We start from the raw sequence: 12,375 nt of genomic DNA on the forward strand, positions 1-12,375 counted from the left end.
ACCTATGTAAGGAACAAACTTGTTCTGGATTAAGCTTTGTTCTGCTGCTGAGGGTGGTGTCATGTTTTAGCCATTCCTCATTGTTTCAATTGCCTCAGTCGTGGGTATCCATGTGAAAAGAGATGTAATGTAATAGGACACCATTGTTTCATCAATCTCCAGTTTTACCCCATGCTCTTTTTTGACAGTCCATGGAGTTGTTGGTGTACTGTGTGGTGTACTGTGTTTCCATCTAAGGGAGCTAAGATGTTGGACACATATTTAGTGATGTTATAAGTCAAGTAAAGTTAATGCTGCTGACAATTGGTCTCAGAGGGGCTCCTTCCTTGTGGATTTTTGGGAGACCATATAGGTATGGAGAGGCGGAGCTGTTGAAAGTAGTCTATAACCTTTTTATTGTAGCTGCTCGTTGGATCCCTCTTGAGTTGTTCATACATCAGAATCGCCTAGTAGTGTGGACACTTTGGTGTGATAGTCTGATGTATACAGTACACCTGTACATTTTCCTTTATCCACTGGCAGATTAGTGACACTTGAATCCTTTGCAAGTGATGTCAGAGCCCTCCTCTCCTGCAAACTTTGGTTGGATGTCAGAGCTTTACCATTAGCTAGTGCTGCTGCTTTCAACCGGATGTGATGTGATGAAGTTTACCATTGGGACATACTGTGGAGCCACAGCAAAGTTTAGGCCCTTGGTTAGGATGTCTTCTCTAGTTCATCGAGTTCCCTGTCTGATAAATTGTTAATCCACAGTTCCTTGATGTTCTGGCATGTCTTGTTCTTATCTTCCTTCCTCCCTGTTGATTTGTCTGTTCGCTGGGTGTTGTTGGTACGTGACAATAAACTGGTGAATTTGTTTATTTGCCTCTCCTTGCCCTTGGCATGTTGTGCTAGCTGTGCCTGCTCGTTGAATTTAACCACTCTTTGCAGAGTCATAGTTATACTGCCAGTCCCTGTTGCACATCATCAAGTTTATGAACCAAAACCTCAATTGAGACATTGGTCTGTCTTACCCCTTCATATAACACAGTTGTTTCTGGGCTATCTGAATTATCAAATTGGCCCTGTGACCTTTTACTGAAGAACCTAGATGTAGGCTGCATGGTGTGATTCCCTGATATCGGCATTGTAGGTTCTTACACCTGTGAGTTTCAGCCAACAACCAACAACCAACTGAATAAGTTCAATGGAACCATTGTGATTGGATGTCTGACTGTACTACTCTCAGGGATTTAAATGCCAGGGAAATCCCTACCAGTCATTTGAACTGAAGAAGCCACTTGGATGAGTGGTGAAACTTTTTCCAAAAGACTCAGAGAAGTCCAGTTGTTTTAGACTTAACTCTACTAGTTACTGTATATCATGACCTGGATGAATGAGAATCTTCATAGACATGCTGAGTGAATAGAAGTTTGCTAGCTGATTGCACTTGGGTGAAATTCTGTGATTTGCCATTGTGGGAGTTACAGGTTTTAATAAATAAAGCATGGTTTCCAGGGACTGATGCAATTTGCATTTGCTAAGGACAAACCAATTGCATCAGGTTCTCAGAAAACTTGGAGAAAACTTGAAGTGTGCCAATTATTTTTGCATGTTGCCCATTTTTTAGTAAACAAAAGCTCTGATCAGCTTTGAGCTTAATATACATGGTCAGGCAGGCCACTAAATAAAAATTTTAGGTGGTTTCATACTTACCTATTGCTTGTCTTAGGATTCAAAAGATCCCTCGTCTTCTGGTTGGAGCAGCTGATGGTTATTTATACATTTACAACTTTGACCCCCAGGAGGGAGGGGAATGCACCTTGATGAAACAACACAAGTAAGAGTATTTCTGTTTTTGTTCATGCTATATGTTGCCTATTTATAGCTATTTTAGGCTGAAAAAGACACCTGTCTATCAAGTTTGAACCTTAAGTGTATTCTCCAGCATCACTGACCTTCTTCAACAGACCCAAAACATATATAAAAACCCTTCCACTTTTTGAAATTACTTATTTTTTCTTTGTAATAATAAAACTGTACTTGTGCTTTGAGGGTAACAGGTTCATAAATTTATACTGGTGGCAAAACAGTCCTGTTGGGTTTATGTAATGTTTCAGTGGTTAGCAGATTTATTAGAGGGGTAATTTACTATGCAGTGTGCAAAGTGCAAAAAAAGCCTGCACTCTGGATAACTTGCACCAGGCCTCTGCTGCTATGACATGCATCGTTGGGGGGAGGCATGTAGGCATTCCTGCCCCTAACTTTAGAGTAATTTACATATGCAAGTTAGGAAGTGTCAGGAGGTGCAGCCTGCATTGGGGCACCATCCTTACCACCTCCCTTAAAGTGATACTGACACTAAAAAAAACTACTTTTTAAAATATTAATGTACATAAAAATTTACCTATAGGTTGTGTTGATTTTACTAAAAGATTTCTTAACCTGAAGTTGGTGCTGCTCCCCATGTTCTATTTTTTTCTCATTGGAGTGGGTCAAGGGGGCCACATTGCAAGTGCAATAGCGCTGGTTTCACTAGAAGAGCCAAAATTGCAATATCTTAATTGAAATTTCAGCTCGTTAAGTTACCAGGAGCGGCTTTTTGCCACCTTAACTTGTGGATGCTGCTACATAAGGCAAGTTTCTCAATTTGCCTCATGGGAGGAGTGACCCTGATGACTGCAGTTTTTTTAATTGCAATTAATGAGACCTCAAAACAGTTAAAGGGGAACTTCTACCAAAACCATGGTCATAATGAAAGATTTATAAGCGGTTTTATAATATATATAAGTGAATTTCAGTGGTTTTAGATTTGTTTATAATTAGAATTGCTATTGAAAGCAGTATCTGTCTGGCTTATATTGTCTACAGTTCTGATTCTGACTGTAACAGAATGTAACAGAAGCCAACTTATTAACAGATCAGGAGGTGGAGTAGTTCTACTTTACGTAATAAGTGAGTAAGTTTTAGGGAGGGCATTTTGTCCGGAGGTCTAGTTAGGGGAGCCACTGGAGGAACTGCCAGTATATCTAAGCCCAGCTCTGTGAGCTAGCTTTATACTATATACACTGGATGTCTTTTGGCACATTTATTTCTTATGCTTGTGTGCCACACTCTGCCTGCCCTGTGCTGGCTGTTTGTGCCATACTCTGCCTGCCCTATCTTGCCTGTGTGTGCCTTACTCTGCCTGCCCTACCTTGCCTGTGTGTTCCATACTGTCTGCCCTATGCTGCCTGCTTGTGCCACACACAGGCAGCATAGGGCAGGCAGTACATACAGTGACCCAATTCACTACTCTTGAGTCTGTAGTGTGAACAGGCAAACAATGTGGTCTTACAGTCTGAGCCTGTGTGTGAGCCTGAGGTGTGAATAATGCAGGAGGGTAAACAATGAAGGGATTAAATGGTATGAACAGTACAGGGGATTACATGTTTAAAACATACAGGAGTTTAAATCCTAAATCTGAGGTGTGAACCATGCAGGGGCCAGTTAATCTCAGTACTGATACCATTTAAATCTTACACAAAGTTAAGCAGTCACAGCAGCCAGACAGGTTGGGGGGCAGCCCGCAGGCTGCCAGTTAGTCATAGAAAAGTGCCCCTGTTTGAACAACTGAAATAAAAATGCAGCGCAGGTGTAGATTGCAGGTGCTATCTTTATTCCCGATCATCTTCGTGTCCCTTCACCAACACACAGCCTTCAAAAGCATGTGCAGTTGCCGCTTATGTGGAATCAGCTTTAACTGTGCATACTCCTGCAGGCTCAGTGTAAGCAAAGAGACATGAATATGATCAGAAGGGAGTGAAGATGGTGCCTGCAAACTCTGCCATGCTGCACTGCATTTTATTTCAGATAAAGGTCAGTTGAGTGGGCCTTTTCTACCCTATGTGATTTAGTTCTTCTTTAACAAATCTCTTTCCTCTGCCAATATAAATGCCTCTATTCACATATGCCCTTAATATGATCACTCAGTAGTAAAAAATTTGGTTATATAATATTGCTTCTAGGCCTCAAAAATACTATTTTCACCAAAGTAAGACTCGTGAAATCAAAAATTCAGAACTGCCAGTATATCTAGGCCCAGCACTTGTGAGCTAGCTTTAGGTCTTAAACCGTATACACTGGATGTATATTGGCACATTTATTTCTCATGCTTGCCAGTTCATCTGTTACCGATGTGTTATCAATTTATTTTGTTTTATGCACAGTGCACTACATTCTACTCTACTCTACTTAAAGGAGAACTACATCCTAACTAAAGAAATAGGGCAGAAATGTTGCACCTTATGTTTTCGGCCTCTAAAGATTTATGTCCCTCTTATGTTTTGGGCTTCTGTACCAGCCCAAAGCAACTTCAGCCCTGTAGCATCAGTATATATGATAGACAAACCTCATTTTCTGGTTGATAATTTGCAACTACCCCTAAGCTTATCTTCTCAACAGCTGCTGCAGGCACTTTTCAAGGAGGGGAGCTCCTGTGATGAGTTTGAAGTCCTGGATCATTGCTGCTATTTAGATGCTAAAACTTTAGTCTGGTGCAGTAAGTACAGTTCTGGTGCAGTAAGTACAGTATATAAAATATGGCATTTTTTTTAGCCATATTCATTTTTTAGGGTTTAGTTCTTTTTTAAACAGTGTCCCCTAGTTGCACAATTATGTAACTTCCTTAAAACTTAGCACCTAGTTATTGTGTTTAGGCTTAGTCTGAAAAAACAGGTTATTTTCGATTGATGACTTTGCCCTAACCCCCCCCCCCCCCCCCCCCACTTCCCGCCACCTGCAAAATTTTTAGCATTTACATCATTAAGACTAAAGCTACGCCCACATCAGACATTTGGCAAGGCATGAAAATACTGCAGCTTTTGAAATACGACAAAAGAGTAACTTTAATTGTTGGCTCATGTCAGTTATGACACCTCTGGGATCTTTTCCCTGCACTCTCAAAAAATTAACACACACATTGTAGCCTTAATATAAAGCAGGGGTCCTTAAACTTTTTAGACAGGGGGCCAGTTCATAGTCCTTCAGACTGTCAGGGGGCCGTACTATATAGCATTTGCCTTTAAGCTGAATTATTTGCCTTTAAGTTGAATTATTGGTGAATACTACCCCTTTCAAGCCTGCCCTGTGTTTTATACTGTGTGAAAATTTGGCCTGCTATCTGGCATCTAGTGTTTGCACTAGTTTGTATTATACTGGCATTACATTTAATTGGTTTGCTTTTACCAAAAAACAATTAAATGAAATATTGTATTTTAAACAGGTTATTTTACTTTAATTCTTTAAAAGTTAAAGGAGTAGGAAAGGCTAATAAATAGTTAATCTCAAGCTGCAGGCATACCTTCAGTTCTTTCAATAGTGTCATTAAGTCTCCCCATATTTCTCCCGTTCAGATGATCAGAAGCCTCGTAGGAAAAGAAAATACTGAGCTCTGTAAAGAAAGTTTCTATAATGCTACGCTCCTGCACCAAGACCGGTGTACATGCTCAATTACTAAGGCTATTAGGAAGCTTCCTGCTGATTGGCTCAGATCGCATATTCCTAAGGGGTGGGAGGGAGTTCTTAGCATTTTTGAGGGACGGTGGAGCCAGCAGAGGGGAGACAGGTGTGAGCTGTGTCTTTGGCACAGGAAAACAAACAGACAAGAAATCCTGTATCTTTTGAAAGAGAACTCAGTGCAAGCGTTTCTCTGTGTTCTTATGGCTGTATTTACATTTACAATTCTGATAAAGCTTACTTAGTTTTTACCTTTCCTTCTCCTTTAATGACTTTTTTTTTCTGATATGGGCAGCTATTTCTTTTCTGTTTCTGGGAAACCTTAAAAACCTGCATATGACAGGGATTCTAGACAAACAATCAGCGTATCAGAGCCAGTGCCCCAAAAGAAAAAAAAAATGTCTAAATTGGTATATTGCTGCCCATTTTGGTTGAATAAAATGTGCCCTTAATATTAATGCTAAAGTCATTTGCCCAAGAAAATTTTACCAAACTTTTAGGGTGATCCAGAGGAAGGAAAAAACTGAAGCTGTCTCCAAATTGCCTGAGATGAGATGGGGGAGGGGGGGTGGTTCCTTCTGAGCCCCAAAAGGGCATTAGGGCTAGTTCTTGGGAAACTTTGTGGTAAAAGTGGTAATATTAGTAACTTTCTAAAAATGCATCCATCCTGGTTACTAGGTTGTCTTTTGGAGAGGATACTATTCTTCTACTTCACAGCTCTAACTCTAAGCTTAAAAGATCTACTACATAGTAACATAGTAAGTTGGGTTGAAAAAAAGACATACGTCCATCACGTTCAACCATAATGCCTATATATAACCTGCCTAACTACTAGTTGATCCAGAGGAAGGCAAAAAAACACATCTGAAGCCTCTCTAATTTGCCGCAGAGGGGAAAAAATTCCTTCCTGACTCCAAGATGGCAATCGGACCAGTCCCTGGATCAACTTGTACTAAGAGCTATCCCCCATACCCCTGTATTGCCTCACTTGTACTGAGAGCTATCTCCCATAACCTTGTATTCCCTCACTTGCTAAGAATCCATCCAGCCCCTTCTTAAAGCTATATAATGTATCAGCCAGTACAACTGATTCGGGGAGGGAATTCCACAACTTCACAGTTCTCACAGTAAAAAATCCTTTCTGAATATTTAAACGGAACCTCCCTTCTTCTAAACGGAGTGGGTGCCCTCATGTCCATTGGAAGGACCTACTGGTAAATAAAACATTAGAAAGGTTATTATATGATCCTCTTATATATTTATACATAGTTATCATGTCACCCCTTAAGCGCCTCTTCTCCAGCGTAAACAGACCCAACTTGGCCAGTCTTGCTTCATAACTGAGACTTTCCATACCCTTAACCAGCTTAGTTGCCCTTCTCTGGACCCTCTCTAACTCAATCATGTCCCGTTTGAGCACTGGAGACCAGAACTGAACAGCAATTCTAGATGGGGCCTTACCAGTGCTCTGTAAAGGGGAAGAATAACCCCCTCCTCCCGTGAATCTATACCCCTTTTAATACAGCTCAAAACCTTGTTTGCCCTTGCAGCTGCTGCCTGGCATTGCTTGCTACAGCCAAGTTTATTATCTACAAGGACTCCAAGGTCCTTCTCCATTATGGATTTGCCTAGTGCAGTCCCATTAAGGGTATAAGTGGCTTGCATATTTTTACATCCCAGGTGCATGACCTTACATGTATCCACATTAAATCTCATCTGCCACTTAGCCGCCCAGATTGCCAGTTGGCCAAGATCCTGCTGCAAGGATGCCACATCCTGGATAGAATTGGCTGGTCTGCAGAGTTTTGTATCATCTGCAAACACTGATACATTACTTATAATACCCTCCCCCAAGTCATTTATGAACAAATTAAACAAAAGTGGACCCAGTACAGAACCCTGAGGGACCCCACTGAGAACCTTATTCCAATTAGAGAATGTACCATTAACAACCACCCTCTGTACCCGATCCTGTAGCCAGTTTTCTATCCATGTGCAAATGACTTCACTAAGACCAATAGACCTTAGTTTAGAAAGCAGTCGTTTGTGGGGAACGGTATCAAATGCTTTGGCAAAATCCTAATAGATTATATCTACTGCATCGCCACTGTCCAGCTTCATACTTACCTCATCATAAAAAGCAATTAAATTGGTCTGACATGCTGATTACTGCTCATAATGCCATTCTCCAGTACATAATTTTGTATGTGATCCCTTAACAAGCTTTCAAATAACTTGCCCACCACGGATGTCAAACTTACAGGCCTATAATTGCCAGGCTGAGATCTTACTCCCTTTTTAAATATAGGAATGACATTTGCCTACTTTCAATCCGTAGGTACCATACCTGATGAAAGTGAGTCTGAAAATATCAGAAACAAGGGCCACTGTAATTCTGCCCCTAGCTCTCTCAGTACCCGAGGGTGTATTCCATCTGGCCCAGCTGCCTTGTTTACATTTATCGTGTGTAACCCTTTAAGCACCATATCCTGTGCCAACCACTGTGTAGTTGGAGCTGAGGCAACAGTGCAGCTATTGGGTGGGACTTGGCACTCTGGCTCCTCTACTGTATACACAGAAGAAAAGAACTGGTTAAGCACTTCTGCCTTTTCTGTATCCGCTGTAAGATTTAGAACTAATCACCTAAGAAGAAGAAAGGCAAACCTATTCACAATCAGACAATGAGGAAAGTATATCAAAATATCAGAAGATACCAGTGATTGAACTGATACCAGTTTTTCCTGCTCATTAAAATTTTGCAAATAATCATGAAAATGATTAAAAATAGAAACTAATGGTGGGGGGGGGGGGGCGTGGCCGACCATGAGAGAGTCTCCATGCACTTTCTAAGACCTCCGCTCTCACACAGCCTGTAAAGCCCGATAAAAAGCAGACGGACGCACCTTAGCTATTCCTCCGGGCTAAATAACAGCAGGGGAACGCTAGCAGCATAAAAAAATGGGGAAAAACCGTTCAGGTACTGTCACAACAACTTATACAATTGCAAGAACGCATTACAGCAGACATAGCCCAAACAATCACAAGCACCATAACTAACGCACTTAGAGAGATCCGGAGGGATGTCACTGAATTGGGGGAACGCACAGACCAATTAGAAGTATACACAGACGACATAGCCCAAAAACTAGAGGAAGAAAACTGGGCCATGAAAGATGAGATAACCATACTAAGAGAGTGCAGCTGACCCTCCATCACCTCCCTCCCCACCTCGGGAGTCAACTACTCCATAAGGCTCTAAAAGCGAGCCTGCAAAGACACTTACTTCTATATTATATTTTTATTTGTACCCTACCATAAACACTACAATATACTACAACTGAAACAACACGTTTGCTGTTTCTATATAAACTATTTTTCTTTGTTACAAGTTTACGTTCTACTGCGCCCAATAACCTTTGTTACCCAACTAGGTTGGGTAGCTAGTTAGCTAATGTAAACATCAGCTGCATGCTGGCTAATGCGTGAAGCTTGCCGGGTAAATTGGGGGAGCTGCAAGCTATTGCATGTATTGAAAATTATGATTTAATTGGTATCACTGAGACCTGGTGGGATGAAAAATGCGACTGGCCTGTGAATTTTAATGGTTATACACTTTTTAGGAGGGACAGAGAGATTAAAAAGGGTGGAGGGGTTTGTCTTTATGTAAGTCAGATTTAAAGCCATGTAATAAAGACATTACCAATGAAAACATTGAATCTCTTTGGGTAGAAATTTCAGTAGGGCTGAAGGTCACAAAGAAAATGATCATTGGTGTATGCAATAAACCACCCCGTATAGATGAGGGGGATGAGACCCAGTTATTGTTGAAAATGGAGGAGGCTTCACAACTGGGTCAAGTTGTTATTATGGGGGACTTTAATTATCCGGACATTGACTGGAGTAATGGGGTGACTAAGTCAGAAAAAGCTAGTAGGTTTGTAAATATGCTAAATGACAACTTTTTATTTCAGGCGGTTCAAGAACCTACTAGAAATGAGTCTATTTTGGACCTGGTAATATCTAATAATACTGAACTCATCTCTAACATTTGTGTGGGTGAGCATTTAGGGAACAGTGATCATAACATGGTCTCCTTTGAGATAATGCTGCAGAGACAGCTCTATAAGGGAGTAACTAAAAACCTCAATTTTAGACGTGCAGACTTTGCCGGTATAAGGGCATCTCTGCAATGTGTTAACTGGGAAAGGCTTTTCATAGGGTTAGACACGGAAGGAAAATGGAACATCTTTAAAACATTGCTTAGCAGGCAAACACAACAGTATATTCCCCTTGTATGCAAGGAGAGGCATCGCAAAGCAAAACCTTTATGACTGAATAAAAGTGTTAGTGTCGAGGTTGGTAAGAAAAATGTGCTTTTAAAGCATTCAAGTTAGCTGGGACAGCAGAAACTTTCATCAGGTACAAGGAAGCAAATAAAGCATGCAGAAAAGCTATCAGGCAAGCTAAAATAGAGATGGAAAGGGATATTGCTGCTAGGAGCAAAAAGAATCCAAAATTATTTTTTAATTATGTGAATAGTAAAAAAATGAAGCAAGAAGGGGTGGGTATCACGGGGGGGGGGGGGTAAGTTGGTTGATGAGAACGGGGAAAAAGCAGAAATTTTGAACTCTTATTTTTCATCTGTCTATACATCTGAGGAGCCAGCTAATGAAGGCTTCCCTTTTAATATGCCCAATTCTAGTAATTTAGCTACTGACGCAACTGTCACTCGGGAGGAAATTCAAAAGATACTTGAACATGTAAAGGTAAACAAAGGTCCAGGACCGGATGGGATTCATCCCAGGGTATTAAATGAGCTGAGCACTGTGAAAACTTTTGGAAGGGGTAATAAGGGATAGGGTACTTGAATACATTGCAGTTCACAATACTATAAGTTTGTGCCAGCATGATTTTATGCGTAACAGATCTTGCCAGACTAATTTAGTCACCTTTTATGAGGAAGTGAGCAGGAACCTCATTGCGGGAATGGCAGTTGATGTCATCTACTTGGACTTTGCTAAAGCGTTTGATACAGTACCTCACAGAAGGTTAATGATCAAATTGAGGAATATTGGCCTAGAACATAATATTTGTAATTGGATAGAGAACTGGCTGAAGGATAGAGTACAAAGAGTGGTGGTAAATGGAACATTTTCTAATTGGACCAGTGTGGTTAGTGGAGTACCGCAGGGGTCAGTCCTTTGGTCCTTTGCTTTTTAACTTGTTTATTAATGACCTGGAGGTGGGCATAGACAGTACTGTTTCTATTTTTGCTGATGACACAAAATTGTGCAAAACTATAAGTTCCATGCAGGATGCTGCCGCTTTGCAGAGCGATCTGAAAAAATTGGAAAACTGGGCAGCAAACTGGAAAATGAGGTTCAGTGTTGACAAGTGCAAAGTTATGCACTTTGGTAGAAATAATATAAACGCGAACTATCTACTGAATGGTAGTTTGTTGGGGGTATCCTTAATGGAGAAGGATCTAGGGGTTTTTGTAGATAACAAGTTGTCTAATTCCAGGCAGTGTCATTCTGTAGCTACTAAAGCAAATAAAGTGCTGTCTTGTATAAAATAGGGCATTGACTCAAGGGATGAGAACATAATTTTGCCCCTTTATAGGTCCCTGGTAAGGCCTCACCTTGAGTATGCAGTACAGTTTTGGGCTCCAGTCCTTAAGAAGGATATTAATGAGCTGGAGAGAGTGCAGAGACGTGCAACTAAACTAGTTAAGGGGATGGAAGATTTAAACTAGGAAAAGAGACGCTTGCGAGGGGACATGATTACTCTGTACAAGTACATTAGAGGGGATTATAGGCAGATAGGGGATGTTCTTTTTTTCCCATACAAATAATCAACGCACCAGAGGCCACCCCTTTAGATTAGAGGAACGGAGCTTCCATTTGAAGCAGCGTAGGTGGTTTTTCATGGTGAGGGCAGTGAGGTTGTGGAATGCCCTTCCTAGAGATATGGTAATGGCAGATTCTGTTAATGCCTTTAAGAGGGGCCTGGATGAGTTCTTGAACAATCAGAATATCCAAGGCTATTGTGATACTAATAGCTACAAGTTAGTATTAGTGGTTGTATATATAGTTTATGTATGTGAGTGTATAGATTGGTAGGTGTGGGTTGTGTGTGATGGGTTTACTTGGATGGGTTGAACTTGATGGACCCCTATGGGACGTGAGACCTTACCAATGAAACGAGGGCTACAGACGCACCCACCCAAAGCCCTCACCACACAAGACCTGCAGAAGGTAACCACCTATAAAACCCTACAGAAGTATCCACGACGTAACAAATTTAAATGCTGAAAATAACATCACTTAATGTCAAAGGCCTCAACAGTGTGACAAAATGGTACTTAGCCCTGAAAGAACTAAATAACCTTAAAGGGGACATTGCATTCATACAAGAGAGACACTTCGAGGCACACTCAACCTCAAAATTAAGCTCCAGCTTATACCCGATAAGCTACTATGCCTCACATCCTACAAGAAAGCGGGGTGGCAACCCTAATACACAAAGACTGTCCCTATACAGTTGAGCAGATACACCAAGACCCAATGGGCCACTACCTGGTCCTACAAAGAAAATACATTGACATCCCTATGAACTTAATCAACATCTATGCCCCCAACGTGAATCAACTCAAATTCATACGGAAAGTTCTGAACAAATTCCTCACACATTCCAACATCTATACTATAGTAGGAGGAGATTTCAATCTCACCTTCTCACAACAAATGGACAGATAACAGCAGTCACCAGACCAAACTTCCCATACCACCTCAAGGGGATTCCGCTGCCTACTCAGGAATTCTTTACTCTTTGACGCATGGCGAATAAACCATCCAGAGGAACGCCAATACACCTTTTACTCTGCCCCTCATAAAGTGC

The 12,375-nt window shown here is 41.1% G+C and overlaps 1 protein-coding gene across 3 annotated transcripts in view; it reads left to right on the forward strand.

Annotated features, from left to right (window-relative positions):
• The window catches only part of wipi2 (WD repeat domain, phosphoinositide interacting 2), a 327,029-nt gene that overhangs the window by 286,553 nt on the left and 28,101 nt on the right, over positions 1 to 12,375 (forward strand). For 2 of the 3 annotated variants that reach the window (XM_018097367.2, XM_002941297.5), the window contains exon 10: positions 1,712 to 1,819. The exons of the other annotated variant lie outside the window; for it this stretch is intronic. In XM_018097367.2, the coding sequence (XP_017952856.1) occupies positions 1,712 to 1,819 (108 nt within the window). The remainder of the gene's footprint in view (positions 1 to 1,711; positions 1,820 to 12,375) is intronic. 3 annotated transcript variants of the gene reach the window in all.

The sequence above is a fragment of the Xenopus tropicalis genome, chromosome 9 (genome assembly GCF_000004195.4).
Source record: "Xenopus tropicalis strain Nigerian chromosome 9, UCB_Xtro_10.0, whole genome shotgun sequence".
Lineage (NCBI taxonomy): Eukaryota > Metazoa > Chordata > Amphibia > Anura > Pipidae > Xenopus > Xenopus tropicalis.